Consider the following 20013-nt stretch of genomic DNA (forward strand, 5'->3'; position numbering starts at 1 on the left):
ACATGGGAATGGATATGAGCAAGCATTCAAAGAAGAACTCACAGTTGTCTTGCCATACTTTCAGCCCATGGTCTTCCAAACTTTGCAAGACAGCACTCAAATTTTGAAGGTGATCCTCTTGATACTTTCCTATAACAAGGATGTCATCCAAATAGCACTGAATTGTTCATTCCATTCAGGATCTCATCCATGGCTTTATGCAACAGGGCAGGTGCTCTGAATGATACTAAAAGGCAACATGTTGTAGCAAAATAAGCCTTTGTGTGTTCATTATGAGATACTTACGAGAGGCCAGATCAATCTTCATTTGTAGGTATGCACTGAGCATATCCAATTTATTGAAACACTATCTTCCACTAAGAGTTGTTCGTAGTGTTGTTGTAGCCATATTGGTCCCAGGATATTAAAGAGAAAAGGTGGATGAGGTAATATCTTTTATTGGACCATCTGTTGGTGAAAGAGAAAAGCTTTTGAGCTACACAGCTGACCTGAAGAGCTCTATGTAGCTCAAAAGCCTCACCCACCTTGTCTCTCCATTAAGAATAACAAACAAATCTTCAATATGAGGTAGTGGATACTTGTCCGCACATAAAACCAGATTCAGCATCACTTTGAAATCTCCACAAATTTGGACAGAGCCATCCTTCTTGATCACTGGTCTGATGGGTGTAGCCCATGCACTGTGTGAAATCAGTGACAAGACTCCAATTTTCACTAATTGTCCAAATCAGCTTCCACCTGAGGCTTCAGAGCATAAGGCACAACTTGCCTACTTTTGGCTGGCTGTCAGACTGAACATTTTGCTCATCTGTCCAAGTTCTTTTTCAAAAACTTTGGAGTGTATGTCCAGTATTTCTTAAAGGTTTCTAAGTATTTTTGTGATCACCTTAATCTCAGTCCAACTGCTTCTCAAGCTAAGTTCTGCCAAATAATGCTGGATACTTTCCTTCAATCACATGCAGGAGTAAAATGACTGATTGTCCATCAAGATGAACTTTCCTCCAGTATAAGGCTTCATAACTGTGGAGGTTTCTTCCAGGGGAACTTTTGACAAAGTCTGGTGATAGGCAGATGCAGAAATCAGTGAGACACTTGCTCCAACATCAATCTCCATTCTTGTAGGAACTCCCTTGATCAAGGCTGTGAGCCAGATGCCATGTATGACTTCAGCTTCTAACAGCTGCTTTTCCACAATTTCAGCCCGTGCACGTCGGTGGAAGCACTCTACGTAGAAGTCCAGTCTGTTGTTTCGACCTTCAGGAGGAGTCCACGCAGAATCCTTCTTTTTGTAGCGTTGGTAGGGAGATTTCTGTGGGTTAGTGTGCTGTTCAGTGGTATGTTGGAAATATTTCTTGAGTCGGAGACATTGAAAGTAGGATTCTAGGTCACCACAGAACTGTATCATGTTTGTGGGGGTGGTGGGGCAGAAGGAGAGGCCCCGAGATAGGGCAGATTCTTCTGCCAGGCTAAGAGTATAGGAGGATAGATTAACAATATTATTGGGTGAGTTAAGGGAACCACTGTCAGGCTCCTTGTGGCATGTAGGAGTTTAGATCGTTTAGTGTCTTTTTTCCTCTGTAGAGAAGCAAAGTGTGTGCTGTAAATGGCTTGTCTAGTTTTTGTAAAAGTCCAGCCACGAGGAAGTGTGTGTAGAAGGTTGGTTTTTTTATGAGAGTTTCCAGTTTTGAGAGCTCATTCTTGATCTTCCCATTTGCTGTATAGGATGTTGATCAGATGGTTCTGCAGTTTCTTTGAGAATGTGTGGCACAATCTCTCACCATAGTGTGTGTGGTATGTTGATTGTAATGGATTTTTTTACCTTCAGTCCTTTTGGTATGATATCCATCTGTTTGCATTTGGAAAGGAAGATGATGTCTGGCTGTATCTGCACGAGCTTTTTCATGAAGTTGATGGATTTCCACTTTATACGGCTAAATTCAGTGCCTTGCATGGTGATGGTTTCAGAGTGGTAGCCGTGTTAGTCTGTATTAGCAAAAACAACGAGGAGTTCTTGTGGTGCCTCAGAGACTAACACATTTATTTGGGCATAAGCTTTCGTGGGCTAAAACCCACTTCATCAGATGCATGGAGTGGAAAATACAGTAGAGAGGTATAAATACACAGCATATGAAAAGATGGGAGTTGCCTTACCAAGTGTGTGTGTGTGGGGGGGCGGTCAATGCTAACAAGCCAATTTAATTAAAGTAGAAGTGGGCTATTCTCAACAGTTGACAAGAAGGGGTGGAAATCACTTTTGTAGTGCTAATGAGACCAATAATCAAGGTGACCCATTTCAAACAGTTAACAAGAAGGTATGAGTATCAGCAGGGAGGAATTAGTTTTTGTAGTGATGCATCCACTCCCAGTCTTTATTCAGATAGTGTCCAGTTTGCAAATTAATTCCAAGTTCTGCAGTTTCTCATTGGAGTCTCTTTTTGAAGATTTTTGTTGAAGAATTGCCACTTTTAAGTCTGTTATTGAGTGTCCAGGGATATTGAAGTGTTCTCCTACTGGTTTTTGAATGTTATAATTCTTGATGTCAGATTTGTGTCCATTTATTCTCTGCAGTTTCCATGGCAATAGCTACCTCAACAGTCTTCTTGAAAGAAAGAATTGATACAGCAGTAACTTTTTTCAGATCTGGTCATTGTGTAATTCAGAATCATTAGTCACACAGAATATTGCTTAATGTTTGTTTGAACTGACAATATTCTTCCAACTTCCTTAGAGCAGCAATGAACTGTGCTACTGATTCTCCACTTCCTGATGTCTCTGAGGGCACTGATATTGTTCTGCTGTCATCAATGGGGTAGGAGAAAAATGTCCCTGCATTGCTGCAGTATCTGCTGCATATATGGGAGCTCCGGGCACAGTTGGAATCCATACGTTCATGGAGCAGTCCACGTACCTTTGGACCCATCACTGTTAGCAAGGTAGAAACTCATCTGTCTAGAACAGAATTGCAAGCTACACATTGCTCAAAATATTTGCAGTATCACCCATGATTTTTGGTTTTCATCAAATTCACTAATATTGCCCACAAAAGTTGCCATTTCATTTCTCTCCTGTTGAACTTCACACCCTCCTCTTCCATAGGGAAACTTTTTATTTTCTTCTTTACCGTGCACTGTCTGCACTTGATCTCCCTTTGCTGGCTGTGTGCTTACATCCCAAATCAATCTTTTGGCTGTAGCCCTTCAGTGCAGCTAAAGGTTGTCTTTCTAGCTTGCCAAGCAAGCTGCTCTCCCCTCACTGCAGCAAGTCTTTGTTCTGGCCTTATTTGCCTACTCCCCCTTTCTTGCTGGCTGGCTCATATAATCCCTTGCAGCAAAAGCAGCAGGGTCAGCTATCTTGTGATCAGATAGCAGGGTCAGCCTCTAGGTGAGCTTCATTTGCATGGCGAAGTGATTTGTTGTGGCCAAGAATGTTTGTGGACGTCTCGAACCACCATGTGAATATGTAGTCACACAAAGAGTCATGAGAATGTTCAGGCTGCAATTTATATACATTTTAGTCATCCAATCAGAGAACAAAAAGTAACAACATTAATCTAAGGTGACCATTTAATAGCAAATGGTAACTTGTGAATATTGATTGAATAAACTCAATGAACAGTTCATGAGCAACCCTTGGCCAAAATGTGTTGTTAAATATTTAATTCTCAAATAACAAATTTATAAAAAAAAAATAGTGTGTTTGAACAATTCACAAATACAAAAGGGGGCTAACTTCAAATTAGTCATTATGAGTAGTTTCCGCAGCTCTAGGTCGTAGAAACATCTTATACAGTAATCATTTCCTGGGGAAAAGTGTAGCTTAGTGGTAACAGCACAGGACTAGGAGCCAAATCTACTGGGCACTCTTCCCAGCTCTGCATTTATGTTGGACAAGACCAAGTCATTTAACAAGAAGTTCAGTCCAGGTAAAAGGGAAACAATATTTAGTTCAGGGGAAGAAATTGGAAGTGTTGATTAGTATTATATCACCATCCCCTGCTTGAGGAAGTGTAATCACCGCTTTATGACCAAGATGTGCCTCTTAGTGGTGGTGTATAGGAATTGCACTTCCAGATCAAGTCATTAGTTTATCTACTCCATAGCCTGTCTCTGACAGTGGCCGGTACCAAATGATTTGTAAGAAGATGAAAGAAATCCTGCAGTAGGCAATTATATAGTAATCTGCCCACAGATGAAGTTTCAACCTAACCCATTAGTTAGAGGTTGTTCTATGCACTGAAGCATGAGTGTTTATAGCTGTGATGGGCACCCCATCAGGGTAATCCGCTGGCAGGCTGCCAGCTTGTTTACATTTGCACAGCCGCCCACAGCTCCCAGTGGCTGCGGTTCACAGTTCCCGGCCAATGGGAGCTGCGGGAAGCGGCGTGGGCTGCAGAGATATGCTGGCTGCCACTTCTCGCAGCTCCCAATGGCCAGGAACGATGACCACTGGGAGCTGCGAGCGGCCATGCAAATGTAAACAAACTGTCTGGCAGCCCGCCAATGGATTACCCTGACGGCCGCAGATTGATTTATAGCCTTCCCAAAGCTCGTCTTTTTACATACTATTATAATGATGGAATATGGATATTCTTATCTTTATAAAAGTCCAATCCTTTTGGAATCCTGCTAAGCTCAGCCTTGATCGTATCTTGTGACAATGATTTCCACTGGTGTTGTGTGAAAAAGTATTCTGTTTAAATTTGTTGTTTCATTGAATGCCCCCTTGTCCTGGTATTGTGGTAGTGCAAACAGAAGATCCTGATATACCTTCTATTCAAAGTTTGTTATCTTGTGCATCTTTACCATGACCTCTCTCATTCATCCTCTCTCTAAGGAGAACAATCCAGAGTTTTCAATCTGTCTTCAAATGGAGAGAGATTTACATTATTTTTTCACTGAACCTCCTCTATTTTTGCTATATCTTTTTAGTGATAAGGTGACCAGAACAGAATACAATATTCTAGATGAACATCATACCATTGATTTATATAGTGGCATGATACATTCAGTATTGTTAGATCCAAACCTGATACTGAATACTCAGGTAGTAACTATAGCCAGACATGCCTTTTTCATCTGCACTTCAGATAAAAGCACTATCTTGAGGGCTCAGATGGGACACAAATGCTCATAGACCTTCTGCAGGCCCCCTGCATTGGGTGAATTTCACTGGTGGTTAGGAGAATGTAACCACTGCTTCTGGATACAAAACTCGCTAAACTTATCCCTCCTTTTGTCAGCTCCATGTGTATTCTAATTCATTCTATGTGGGGATGACGTTCAGAGCACTCAGAAGCTAGTTCCCTCCTTTTCTTCTCTCCTTCCTTCCCTCTTATTGTCACTTTCATTTTTGTGGCTTGGTTCAAATCAGACAGAGACCTTGTCTACCTTTGTCGTCGTACAGCAGCTAGCACAATGAGGCCCAGATTTTGACTGGGGCCTCTGGATGTTACTACAATAAAGATAAATATGGCCTTGTTTCTTTTCCTGCTCCAGTTATCCCTTTCAAATCTCTTCTGGCTGGTGCCACCTTTTCCATGGTAGACTTGCTCTCCATGACTCTGATCCAAAGTTCATTGAAGTCAGTGAAAAAGACCCTCATTGACATCAGGTGGCTTTGAATCAGGATCTAGCAGGAGAGGCCTATGTTCCTCTAGTAAAACTCTCATTCCAAAATAACTTCTTAGCATGCAGGTTTCTCTCTTTAGGTCTCCTTCCCTGTAGTACTCCTCACACTGCTTGGAGAAGGGCCTTTCTGCAACTTCTAAGAGCTCTCTTGTTCTGAAAGAGAGAAGTACTATGGAAAGGGAAATAAGAAATAAGATTGATAGCAATATGATAATTTGAGGACTGGACACAACATCTAAGGTTTCAGGGAGCCATCCGGTAAGCCACAATGAAATATGCACGCAAGCTAAACAAAAATTGTTGGCATATTCAATTTCATTTCAACATTCATTCAACTGGATGTTGCCTCTTATTTACTGTTGTCTTGCCCGCTAATATTACTTGATCACAACACAAGCTGGTATTGCTCCAGGTCAGTATTAGTTAATGAATAACTCTTTATTTTTCCTACTGGTTTCAATGTGAATAGTGAGTTACGTACTCTAAAAATGCAAAACTATTAAAAAGTCACAGTCTGTTACTGTTTATTTCACAGAACTAAAGTTGAATGCATAAACGAAGGAAACATTTAAATTTTCCTTTCACACATTCATATCTGTGTGAGGAAAAAAATTACTGCACACATGATTTACAGTTTACAAGATATACAAAAATCAGATTATAAAATGATCATTTGGGAAGCTAAAGTTCCTGAAATATTTCACTCTTTAAACATTATAGAAAGAAACAGCTGATCTGCTAGAGCAATAGGGAAGACAGGTGCATTAGCAAAGTTATCGCATTGTAGGGCTGAGATCTCTCTTACAAGGCTAAACTGTATTATGGAGAAAGAGTATCTAAGTGGCAGTGTTTCATGAGGAGCGTCCTGAGAGTTGTCCATTGCTACTGCATCTTTAGAATATGCATAGCCTGTATCCTCCAACCAACACCTATACTGGTATGCAGGAAGGTGTTGCCACGGTCTCATCATCATGCTACCCAGACAGACTCCTTCTGTGGCCAGTAAGAGGTGCTGGTAGTGTCTGCCAGCCACATTGCTTGGGCTCCAGAGGCCTGCACCCCGATTATGGGTAGCCCCTGAGTGGGTGTGAGATGGAGGGGAACTGCATATTTGGCTCTGTATGCTGTCTGAGATTACAGGAACTGAAATTATGCCACATAGAGCATTTTTTTAAATGGGATGTATTCAAATACAGTGTCATCAGCTACCCAATGCCAAACCCTTGTAGTGAGGTTTCCAGGAATACGTGCATGATTAACAGAATGAGACAAATGCTTGCTGAGCAGTTTGGAGAGACTGCACTGATGTGAAGCCCAACACTCATGGGGGTGATGCAGGTATCGTGAAGAAATAAGTGCTTTGAAGGCTTATTCACATTGGCTTGTGTTTCATTTTTGTTCTTTTAAGTGTATCCATTTGCTCCATTTCATAATTAGTCAGCACTATATTTTTCATAAGAAATGCTCCTGTTAAAGTAGTTCTGGAATTGTATACAACTATAGAATGATTAGGAAATGAAGTAATTGCTGCTGCTAGTATATAAAAAAAAAATATGCAGATGCCGAAAAAGTGACTGCTACAGGATTGCACGGGAGAAAATAGCTTTGTCTTAAACCTTCAGGCAACCCAGTTGCATAATTTTATTAAAACAAGGCCCATCTTTAATTTATCGCACTAGAGAATAGCATGTTCATTTTGCTCAATGTTGTCCACAAGATCCTTTGTGTCACTAGTTCCAGGAACTGCATCAGTATTAAAATACAGGTTGTTTTCAAAGCTGTCATTTGTTGCCATGTGATTCTTTCTTTTCCTGTAGAAGAAATAGCCTGCAAGGCCAACTCCTGCTAGGATAAGGATCACCACAATAATTACAATCCCAGTTTTGTTGTGACTAGGTTCAGGAATCTTCTCCTCCTTTTTCACTGCTGTAAATGAATGCAAAGCAAATTACTAGAAACCACGCACTTGGCATCTGATTATAGAATGCAATCCTGTACTTAGAAATAGTACTGTAGTTTATTTTTATGCATGAATGCTTTATCATCTCCAAATAATTAGTGACTGACAATCAGGGCCGGTTCCAGGCACCAGTTTGGCAAGCAGGTGCTTGGGGCGGCCACTCCGGAGAGGGGCGGCAGGTCCAGCTATTCGGCGGCAATTCGGCGGACAGTCCCTCACTCCCACTCGGAGTGAAGGACCTTCCGCCGAATTGCTGCTGCATATTGTGATCGCAGGTTTTTTTGTGGTTTTTTTTGGCTGCTTGGGGCGACCAAAACCCTGGAGCCGGCCCTGCTGACAGTGCAGAAGGCAAAATCAGAAAGCATATGAAACAGCACAATTTATAAAGCTTAACACAACATTTAAATCCAATTTTAGGGAAGAGTTCTGCATTTGGACATAAATGGGGTATTATGGATGTTTTATTATCGAGGAAATGCATTTGATGGCCATTAAGCATCTAAAAATATATGATGTGATATTATAATATAAAATATGACAATCTGGTATAATATATACTAATGCTTTTATTTGGGCTTTTTCTTTATTTATTTGAAAGAAAGTAATCCTACCTTTCTTGTCTGGGGGCTTCTCAGTTGATTGCACTTCAACAGCTTTAAAACAGAAGAAAAACAGTTACTCAGCAACTTTAAAAGTCTTCATTTATACACTGAAAATTGTACATTAACACATACTAGTATATACTGTAAAAATGACTGAACAGGCCAGGGACTTTCTGGTATTGAATAAATACAATATTTTTACCAGTAGCAACATATGATAAATGAATCTAATATAGTTACAAAATATGCAATGAACCTGAAATGATTCTGCTGTGAGCTCCATAGTGACAGACCCCTGCACCAGTGCAGAGCTACAGTGAAGTCCATGGAGTGCTGCATACGCAGCAGTTCACTTCACAGAGCAGCTTGTAGGAATGTGGCCTACGAGCCTAATCCTGCATATGATTATAACCGGGCACAGCAATTACTATTCTAAAGAAGTCACAGTAAGGACTAGGCCTGGCAGTAAATGTTTGCGGGATTGGGTCCTATGTCATTTGTATTAGTTGTAACACCCCAATATTTTTTGCTTATTTATCAAATGAAGTTCAACTGTATACACAGAATGGAAATATTTCCAGAGTTCTCAGTAATTTGGGTAGAAATTATGTAAACAAGGGCAACGGAAAATATTCAGTTAAAGGAAGACTGCAGTTATAGATCTATGTTTTACAGCCTCTAAGAAAAAGCAGGTTTAAATTTAACATGCTGACATTAATTCTCTGAACTGTAAAATGAGGAATTATCACAGCCTTGCAAAATTCCACTTATTCACTCACCTGGGGCTATTATTTATTTTTGATAGGTAAATAAAATCTCATTTGTTTTTCTATTGTTAATCATCATGTTGAAGTACAGGTGAATAGATTTTGTGGATGGTCTGTTACATTTTTGTGACAGTTTTGCAAGTCTGTTTATATAATATAAAAAACATCTTTCATCAGCAGTCAGGAGAAAGTCAGATGATTGTGTACTCAGGAGCAGCTATATAAAAAAGGGTAATGGGATTTCCCTCATTTCATATAGAGGAACTAGGCACATTTCAAAAACTGAATGCATTTTGCAACAGTTAGAACAGAGCATGTTTACAAGAAACTTGCCATTACAATGCAGTGTGGGAGAAATGCTCCCTCCACATACTTGGCTCCTTTTGCACTTTTGGGAGGTAGGACTGGTCACAGCAAACCTCAAATGATTCAGTTGAACTTGTCTGGTTGAAAAATTGAAATTGAATTGAACTGGAAATGTTGCAAAAATAGGCACTCTTATGAAATGTCCATTGCTTCCTGGTTGACCTACTCAGAAGTACAGCAATTGTTCATGGTATTTCTGATTCATGACAAAACCAGGCGCTGTGGAGATGTATCGAAATGATACAAAATAAGTTAATTCAAGAGTCTGACTTTTCAAAAAAAGGTTCCGTTTAAATAATGGGCAAATTTTCCAGGTAATGCTCCTGTTACTTTAATTTGTGCAGCCATCCTTAATTAGAGCAATGGGTACCATCTTCACAAAGTAGGATAAAGAAAATAAATATTGACACCCAAGAGGTGGAAATGGTAAAGCACAAATCTTTCTAAGCACTACCAGTGACACTGGAGACTGGAGTATATGAACATGAGTCCACAGGACAGGTTTGCTTCTGATTTGTTCCTGAGTTTGCACATTCCATTGTTTCAAGGACTTTCTAAATTTTGTACACTTAGACCAATGCTATTTGCTTTTCCCTGATCAATTTTTCCTTTTCTGGTTTACTCATCTTCCCCTAACATGTTTCAGGAAAGAATATTCTTGCAATACAAAGAAGTGAAGTTAATGAATATTCATTTCATATAAGAAAGAGTGCCGAGTGCGTGCATGCGTGTATGTATGAGAGAGAGAGAAAAAAAAACCACACAAATATTAGCTTTAGGTTAAGATATAAGTATTTTTTCTTGAGGACAAAATTTTCAGGAATGGATAAAATTCTGTGTGCAAAAAATGCAATCCTAACAGCGCCCATGCAATTGCACACATAATTATTGTAACTATATGGGCAATTTTGCAAGTGTAAGTACAAATTTCCTTATTTGCATGCATGCATTTTTGGAAACAGAAGTTGGCCATCCATTTTTTGAATGCACCTACTTTTTGACAGCGTGACCCTTTCTTTCATACTATGTATGTGTGTATTCTGTATTGTGTATAAACACACAAAGGATCTCTACGCAACACATATCTATTAAGAGTATGCATACTATAAACATTACAAATGAAACAAATCCATAAACACAATACATTAAACTCATCACTTACTTTTTGGTTTTTTACAAACATATCCTTTGTAGGAAGAGCAATAAATATTATTCCAGTACCCAGAGCTTGCATACATTTCAACACAGTGCTCATTTTGTTGACTTGAGGGTTCTCCGACATTCCAATTGACAAAATCCACTGCAGTGCTGTCTAGCCACAACCACTGTCCTAGTGTTAATTAGAAATACACTGAATATTAAACAGCTTAATGGTCATTCACTTTTTGACAACAAGAATAAAAAATTCAAGGGCACTTCAGAGAATTTCACATTTCTATAGTTTTTGAAAAATGCCCCCCCAAAAAGAGGTATGTGTATTAGAGAGGTGTGAAGGTCTCAAAGCCTCAACCTGTCACGACTTTCATAGATTACCTGAGAAAAGCAGGCTCAGGGAAGGTATCCCACACAACATCCTCTGTTTTATTATTTTGTTTGGTTATTCTTCCAGTGGTGATCACTGATGGAAATAAATCATTTAGCTTCTCTGAAATGTCCTTATCTTCTGTGATTTACAAGTTATTTATTTTTATGACTATTTACTCATTAAAATCCCACATAACCTTTCTAATTTCCATTTTTCATTTTACTTGCCATAGTTTATGTTTCCTCCTATTGGCTTCAGAAGGGCTGGATTTCCATTTTCTGATAGATTATCTGTTTACTTGAATAAACCTCTTAAACTTTGTTATTTAGCCATACTGGGACTTTTTGTTTGTTCGCCTTGCTGTTTCCTTTTTGTTACAGACATGCCTCTTTCATTGTCCTTAAATAATGTTTAAACAACTTCCATGCTGAGTCTACAGATTTCCTTACTGTTGAATTTAAGGTTTTATAACCAGCTTCCTCATTTCTTTGAAATCCCCCGCTTGGCGTCACTGTGCTAGATTTTGGTACATTTATTTCTCTGAATATGATAAATTTAATTATAGTCACTATTTAGTGGAACAACAATAGTTAGTTCTTGAATCAGCTCCTGTGTGTTTCTTAAGACTAAAGCAAGAATAGCCTCCTTCTTTATGCTCTAGAATGAAGTGCTTTAAGAAGCAAGCAATCACTTAAGATGTCAGGCAATTACTTCTCTAAGCCTTTTCTTTTCATGACTGACCAGTTTACAACCTATTATTCCTTTTTATTACACTCTGCTCTCCCGCCTTATACTGGCTTTTCAAAATGAAATTAATGTTTATATATTAAAGTTAAGAAAGGTCAAAACCAGAACAAAATGTATTGATCAACCTCAAACATTGGAGAGGGGGGATTTTGTTTTACAGGAAATTTCTACTTTTTTTGTTTTCATTCAGTTTAGGAAAAGAAAAAAAAAAGAAAAAATTGCCAAATTTCCCGCACAATGGAAAATCTGGCTCTTACCCAGGTCTAGTTATAGGTCTTCCATTGCCAAGAACTCTATGTTGATCTTCTATTTTTGCATTTATACCTCTTACATTAGTATTTTTTATTTTTCTCAGGGTATCCGTTTTTTCCCTTAGCTCCTTAGTATGATGCCTGTTACTTTTCCGGAATTTATCTCTATGAGCTCATTCTTTCCCTCCACCAATTAGGCTGTATTTCTTGCCCTATCCTGTGCTGGATAAAGAAATGCTTTTCCGTTACAGACATCCCTAGAAAATGTCTTTGTCTGAGTTGAGTGCTCTTCAGATTTCAGATGCCCCCTACTTCCCTCTTAAAATAATCCCCACAAAAATTCATCAGTTTTCTGCGCCAGCAGTCCAGTGTTCTCCTTTGTGTCAGGTGGAGCCTATCCATTCTATATAGGCTCTCTCTTCCTCAGAGTGTTCTCCAGTGTCTAATACATTTAAACATCTCCTGGTTACACCATCTTCTCACCTGCACAGTGAGACTCTGACATTTCTCCTATCCAGCTGTCCCTGCTCATGGAACTGCAAGTATTTCAGAGAAAGCCCCTCAAAGGTCCTCGACTTAGGCCTCTTTCCTAGTCATCTAAATTTAGCTTCCAGGATTTGTATTATCCACTGCTCTTGATCACTGGTACCAATGTGTACCATGACTTTGGGGTCCCATGCAGCACTCAGAAGAGGGTCTGTCTAGATGCCTCATGAAATTCGCCATCTTTGAGTCTGTTAGGCAAATACTTAGACAATCCTCACACACTCAGCTAGAGTATCAATGCTTCTCATGAGAGAAGATTCAGTCACTGCAGCCAGGTCTAACTATCGTAACCCCTTCTGCCTTCCAGGGGTAATCTCTTTAGCATCTAAGGAATGATAGGCCTCCTCTACCTCCTTCAGAAAATAGGTCACAAGCAAAAGAGTTTGTTGTTCCAGTGATGTTGGTTTCCTCCTACCATGAGGCTTGCTCCATCAACTGGAAGACAGCCAGTTGTAGGTAAGCCTGTTATCTCTATAAATAATTTAATCTCTTAATGCTCTTCCGATTCAGAAACTCTGGCCCCAAGATGCTGCATTTGTGCTCCGAGAATCACGAGCTGCTTGAACCAGATGCATCCTCACCCCACTTGGTCACAAGAATCATGTTTTAGACTTTCTGAAGTGAAAAGGGTAGGAGCCGTCCTGATGGATCTGCTTCTGGTCTTCGACTGTCATAGTTAAACTGGAGTTTTGACTCTGGGCGGGTACTAGATTGAGCTACTTTTTAATTTAAAGATAAAGTTAGAGGCCAACGTTTAGCCATACATTCATTTAATGGATTCTTTTTATATTAGTTGATGAACAACTAAGGCAACCTACTTGCACCACTGCTTAACTCTCATAGTCCAAAGAGCCCTATGTTCACTCTCTCAGTTCCTGGTTCTGTCCAGAGCCTCTCCACCTCACCCCACCCCACCCCACCCCTTGTTCGAGAAAGGACTCTTGCTACTTATTTCTTCATTTATATCTTACCAGTTACAGTAACTTTGCCCTCCAATCCACTTTATTACAATCAACTGACTGGTCAGACCTATGACCTTCATTCCTACAATAGTAGGTAAAATATATAAAACATCTCCTTTCCTGCTTTATCTCTTTATGTCTTACACCAACGTGCAATGTGAAATATTTGACACTCAGTATCTTTATGACAAATATTCATCTGGGAATAAATATTACAAGAAAAAATTTACCGTCCACATTTCTGTACATTCCTGTCCAAAAAGTCGATGATTTTTCTTCAAGTGGCTCTAGGTTGTGCGCCAGAAAGTTGGCTTCAGCCGAATCTTCTACTGAAACCAAAAAGGCACCTACAGAGCATCAGGAAACAATCATTTTGGAGATGAGTTTACAATGGAATATATTCCCCCTGTTGAGAGTGCCTTTTCTTGTCTTTTCAAGTGTTATGACAGTTTTAAATCAATAATCATGTGGGCCCATATTTTGCCATTGATTTTTGTGCCCAACTCCCAGTGAAAACAATGGGAATCATTGCAGGATATGGTCCTTTAATTTTTCTCTTCGGTGTAAATGTTCCCTTCCCACCCCAGCACCTACACTGGTTACTTTCATCATACTGGTATGTATGCACTGTTCTACTTTATAAGATGTTTGCCAATTTAATTTTTGATACTATAAATTTTGCTAATAATTCAGCTTAATTTCTTCACTGTTGCTCATTATCATCAGATACATCATGACTAGAAAGGTAATTGCACCTAAAATCTACAAATTTATGAAAGCCCTGTATTGTTGTGGGGTAAATAGAAAAGAGGAGAGGAGCATCCATCACAAGAAATGTTACCACTGGGCCAGTCAGGGTACTATCACTCTGCTGCCTGGTCCCCAGGCCTTCTTGTGGTCCAAAGTTGGGAAAGCTGTTCCTTTTTCCCCTCCCTCAAAGATACCCGGTGTTAGACGACTGCCAATTGCAAAAATCTCCAACGGCCTGGACACTAGATGGGGAGGGCTCTGAGTTACTATAAAGAATTATTTTGCAGGTATCTGCCTGGTGGGTCTTGCCCACATAAACAGGGTCTAACTGATCGCCGTATTTGGGGTTGGGAAGGAATTTTCACCCGGGTCAGATTGGCAGACACCCTGAAGGATTTTTGCCTTCCTCTGCAGCATAGGGCAGGGGTCACGGGTCACTTACAGGTTTAAACTAGTGTAAATGGTAAATTCTCTGTAACTTGAAGTCTTTAAATCATGATTTGAGGACTTCAGTAACTCAGTCAGAGGTTAGGGGTCTATTACAGGAGGGAGTTGGTGAAGTTCTGTGGCCTACAATGTACAGGAGGTCAGACTAGATGATCATGATGGTCCCTTCTGACCTTAAAGTCTATGAGTCCAAGGGCTGGTCTACACTACAGGGCGGGGGGTGAGGGAGGGGAGATTGATTGTGTCTTCACTGCAGCGTGTCGAGGGGAGACGCTCTCCCGTCGATTGCCCTTGTGCTTCTTGTTGAGGTGGAGTACCGGAGCCGACGCTAGAGCGATTGGCAGTTGATTAATTGCATCTATACTAGACATCTACCCCTTGGTAGGTTGATGGGTGTGAGGGGGAGCTGAAGTGAAAGGTTTCCTGGAAAAATTTTTGTAAGATTTTGGCTGCTTAGCAAGAATTCTCACAAAGTTTTTTCTGGTCTCATGAGGCATTTGCAAGAACTTGGCTGGTAGATACTACTTGTGCATATTATGGTGGTTGGTACATACAGATATTTTAGTGGTTTTGTGAACAAATCTTACTCCCACATAATTTCCTGCATAATTATGTGCAGTATTCCTCGCTCTCAATCTCATTATACCTGTGAAAGTATAAAATATTTATTTTTAAAAAGTTCCTGGTTGTTTCTACAGATTATGTGAAATTTGTAAGAGCACATGAATCATCTGTGGCATGGATTTACAATGAATATTCCTTTGGCCTTGCACTGGCAATTAGGGACAGTAAAGGAAAAGCACTGCAGCACAGACACAAAAGTGTGGAAAGTCAATAATAGCAGGATTAAGATTGTCAAAATCTGAAGATTTTGGAATACATGCACTGCTACATACATATTTCTCAAACTCATAGCAGCTGGCAATAGAACAGCTGCTCAGTAATTCTTAGTGTTTCTTTTGTGGGATTCAGGTGCTTTCTGGTGTTAGATACATGGTTTTAAAATAGATTAAAAACCTGCACCATTTTCTAGTATCTGGAAAAACTTGTGCTGTAAGTTCACAAAGATGATTTGACTAGAAATTCCCAGTAAAGTTTGCAGTAGGTTGTGAGACTGACATTGCTTGGATGAATTTTGTGATAGTGTTTGGATGAATTTTGCCCACAAGATTTACAAAGTTTATCAGTTTTGCAGTCAAATATTAGAATATGTGTATCAATTCTGTAGCCTCAAAACAATATACACTTCATCCTGTATATGATACAACTAGCACGTTTATAATTTTATTATTTTTTTTCTGAACTTCTATATAACTCATCTGAGTCACAGCCTTTGTTAAAAGAACGAGGAGTACTTGTGGCACCTTAGAGACTAACAAATTTATTTGGGCATAAGCTTTCATGGGCTAAAACCCACTTCATCGGATGCATGCAGTGGAAAATACAGTAGGAAGATATATATATATATATATATATATATATATATATACACACACACACACACACACACACACACACAGAGAGAGAACATGAAAAAATGGGTGTTGCCATATCAACTATAATGAGACTAATCAATTAAGGTGGGCTATTATCAGCAATTCATATATCTTTATATTTGGGGATACAGCATTTGCATTGTTCCTCCATTCCCCCTCTGTGCTCCACATTCTTGGCCACTCACTAACCAATTAGCATCCTGCTAATTATCTACCTGTAATTCCAGTCATTACACTACAGCTATTAACTCTCCATGTTGTACTGATAGAGCCAAGGAATTCCTACACTGTGTTCAATAGTATTCCAGGAAAGATAATCAGCAGCATAATGATGTAAGGACTGGAATGTTTTAAATGTTGATAAAGTGCAGCCAATTCTCTTTTAGTTTGTGGCTGGGACCCAAAATCAGCTGTGTAGCAATGGCTGTGGATAGTATATGATATGATGTGATGGTGCCTCAATTAACTATTTTTGATTCTGCTGTCTTGGAGAGGTTTATCCAGGTAATACATAATTGTAGAAATAAGGTGAACTAATATATAATCATAGAAAATAACAGCACTTTGTACTACTATTGATTTAGGGCCCAATTCTGCCCTCACATAGGTGCAATTATAATTGAGGCCAAATCCCACTATAGGTGGGGAATTAACAGGATACCAATTGGGAGGTGAGTGATTATAAATATAGGAAGCCCAGAGGGTGAGGAGTGACAGTGTGAATTTTGTATCCCAAATATAAAAACACATGAATCTTTAGTATTCTATACTGCAGTCATTATTATAGGCAGACTCAGGAAACACTTTCACAAATGCAGAAGAGGAAATGGACTTTGAAAAGTTTAGGTATCACACAAATGATTAAATCATATCATTTTGAGGCTAGACATTTTTGTACTTTTGACAGCACTCTACCAATCAGCAGCAAGTGTCTGTAGCCTTTGCAGATTGGCTTCTCAGAAGAGGGAGGGGAAAAAAAATCAGTGATGTGGAGTCTGGGTATATTCTACTGTAATTGTTTAATTTATACATAGACCAGTCCTTGAACATAGGTGGACAAACAGCAGGCAGGAAATCCTTTTTTTCAGGAATCTCAGCCCAACACTAGTGCCTGGTTCCCAAGTAGCAACTCTGCCTCAAGAACTGACTCCAGTCAGAGACCAAGGCAGAGAACAAATTCTCCTGCTGTCTGCACAGCTCCTTCTAGACAAAAACGTGCATAACCAAACTAACAACATATAGTATATTGTCCCAAGATTTAACATTTTCTCTCATGTTAAGAAAAAGAACTTGGAAGACTGTGTGTATGTAGGCCACCTGGTGACACCTGTCGTAACCATAAAAATATGCTACAACCAGAGTTGTGCATTTGGGGGGTATTTCTGTTTTCGAAGGGACACTAGGAAGTAGTTTTTGGCAAAAACTTGTTTTAATAAAAAAATTGTACAAATCATGATATAAACAGGATGCTATGATTAAAAAAACACAAAACAAAAACAAAGAATGAACGTACCGTTCCTTTGTAATTTTAGTAATTCAAATACAACAGCTGTTTTAACTAGTACATGAGAATCAGACACTGAAACTGACTGTACATAAAGATTCACGTCCCCAGACAAGTAAGCAATGGTCCCAATTTACCAGCGTATTATCCCAGACAGGCGTCTGTAATTCTATTCATTCAATGGCACATACGTATTTTAGTGGCAAATCAGGCCCACAGTATAAATGATGTAAAATGAGATTTGAAAAAAACCCAGAGATTTTATTATTAATGCAGACAAGGAATTTGTCTTTAAATTATGCTAATACGTAGCACTTTCATAGCCACTGATACATTCATAGTGATGTATAAAAAAAATAATAGATTTGTGTGCATCTTACCTCTAGTTTGAAAGGACACTCACCTAATCGAAGACATTCTAAGGAGGCCTGGGCCCAGTTTCTCGTAGATGAAGACTCAATGAAGTAGCAGTGACCACGGAAAGGGATCCATGATCTGTGTTCTGACTCAGGGCACTTTCCGGGGAGCTGGGGAGGATCCGTGGGGGCTTTAACTGTTTAAATTAATAAAACATAAACTGTAATTAATAAAACATTTTAATGAACAGGTTTCTCTCACACACTTTTACCATGACTAGCACATACTCATCTGACACCAGGAAACTCTCATAACAGCTGTTTAATCATAAGATAATCTTTGAAAATCTGTATTCCTTGTTATTATATCATAGTGGGAAAATCTCAGACTGGTGAATGATTAGTGTTACAGCTGCATTTTATGCTCTAAGCACCTAATTCAGCAAAGCCCTTATCTTTAAGCACATTCATATGTCCATCCCTATTGAGCAAACACCTAAACTGGCTTAAGAAGATGCTTAAGTCCCATGTTAAATGCTTTGCTGAATTAGGGCCTAAATTTGGTAAAATCAGGCCATAAACCAATACAACTCTTGAAACAAGAGAGTAGCTCAGTTGACATCAATGGCTGAGTTTAAGGGGCAGATGAAGACAGCACAGAATAGGGCCAAAATTATTAACTTAAAAATTGCAGTAAATAGAAAATGTTTAAAATCTCACACAAGTAGGAGAATATATATTGTGTAGCCTAAATATCAGGAATGCATTTATGTTTTAAAACCCAGTATTCTGGGTCAAGAAAATCTGTTCTTATTTTACTTATCTACTAAGACCTGAATTCAGGATTTTCCTGTTTTCCCTGGCAATAGCTATTATCATTTCAATCATCATCGAGCCATGAAAGAAAATAATCTTTTTAGGCAGTTGCAATGCTAGTAATTTATGAAGATGAAAACACAAAATCCTTCAAGGTTTGGCAGGTAAGTAAAAAGGAAATGGATTTTCAAATATTTTGTTTAAAAATATAATGATTTTGCACTGCGATGATGAACAGGATTGTGAATAGATTTTAACATCTTTTTAAATAAAATGTTTATGTTCACCTTTAATGGGGATGTATTGCAGATGGGATTAGCCCATCACTTCCATTAAAGAATAACTAACTAAAACATTAGAGAGACCAGGTGGGTGAGGTAAAAGCTTTTATTGGACCAACTTCTGTTGGTGAGAGAAACAAGCCTTTGAAACCAACAGAAGTTGTTGGTCCAATAAAATACTACCTCAGCCACCTTGTCTCTCTAATATCCTGGGACTGACATGGCTACAGCAACACTGCACAATTAAAATGTAACTATTTAAAAATACACTGGTTGTTCTTCTTAATCTAGCCAAAGAAAGATGATCTTCAATATGTGGAAAGTATCAGAGGGGTAGCCGTGTTAGTCTGAATCTGTAAAAAGCAACAGAGGGTCCTGTGGCACCTTTGAGACTAACAGAAGTACTGGGAGCATAAGCTTTCGTGGGTAAGAACCTCACTTCTTCAGATGCATCTTCTTGCATCTGAAGAAGTGAGGTTCTTACCCACGAAAGCTTATGCTCCCAGTACTTCTGTTAGTCTCAAAGGTGCCACAGGACCCTCTGTTGCTTTTTACAGATTCAGACTAACACGGCTACCCCTCTGATACTTNGAGCTTTGGTTCATTACTGAAAGTCTGTTTAGTATAAAACACAAAGTAAAATCATCTGCTGGAGTCTGTGACTTATTAATTTTTGAGTTATCCAAAGAAAAAAAACTGTTTTTCCTGTAAAATAATCTTCTGTTTCCTCAGATCTTGTGGGCAAAAGAATATAGGCATTTAATATTGAAGCCATTTGACTTATTTTCAGTGTTCTAGAGTAGTGCATTTTAAATATGGAATAATTGATACCTAAGTAAACACACTTTCCACATATTAAGCAACAGAGGGTCCTGTGGCACCTTTGAGACTAACAGAAGTACTGGGAGCATAAGCTTTCGTGGGTAAGAACCTCACTTCTTCAGATGCATCTTCTTGCATCTGAAGAAGTGAGGTTCTTACCCACGAAAGCTTATGCTCCCAGTACTTCT

General features: G+C 39.1%; 1 protein-coding gene across 1 annotated transcript in view; it reads right to left on the minus strand.

Annotated features, from left to right (window-relative positions):
- Positions 1–6134: 6134 nt before the first annotated feature.
- Positions 6135–20013, minus strand: part of LOC117872154 (macrophage mannose receptor 1-like) — an 84082-nt gene continuing 70203 nt past the window's right edge. Inside the window, exons 26-30 of the mRNA XM_034760334.1 lie at positions 17954–18103; positions 13584–13700; positions 10485–10652; positions 8199–8240; positions 6135–7553 (exon numbers count right to left, since the gene is read on the minus strand). Of these exons, the coding sequence (XP_034616225.1) occupies positions 7303–7553; positions 8199–8240; positions 10485–10652; positions 13584–13700; positions 17954–18103 (728 nt within the window). The 3' untranslated portion in view covers positions 6135–7302. The remainder of the gene's footprint in view (positions 7554–8198; positions 8241–10484; positions 10653–13583; positions 13701–17953; positions 18104–20013) is intronic.

This window comes from Trachemys scripta, chromosome 2, assembly GCF_013100865.1.
Source record: "Trachemys scripta elegans isolate TJP31775 chromosome 2, CAS_Tse_1.0, whole genome shotgun sequence".
NCBI classification, from domain to species: domain Eukaryota; kingdom Metazoa; phylum Chordata; order Testudines; family Emydidae; genus Trachemys; species Trachemys scripta.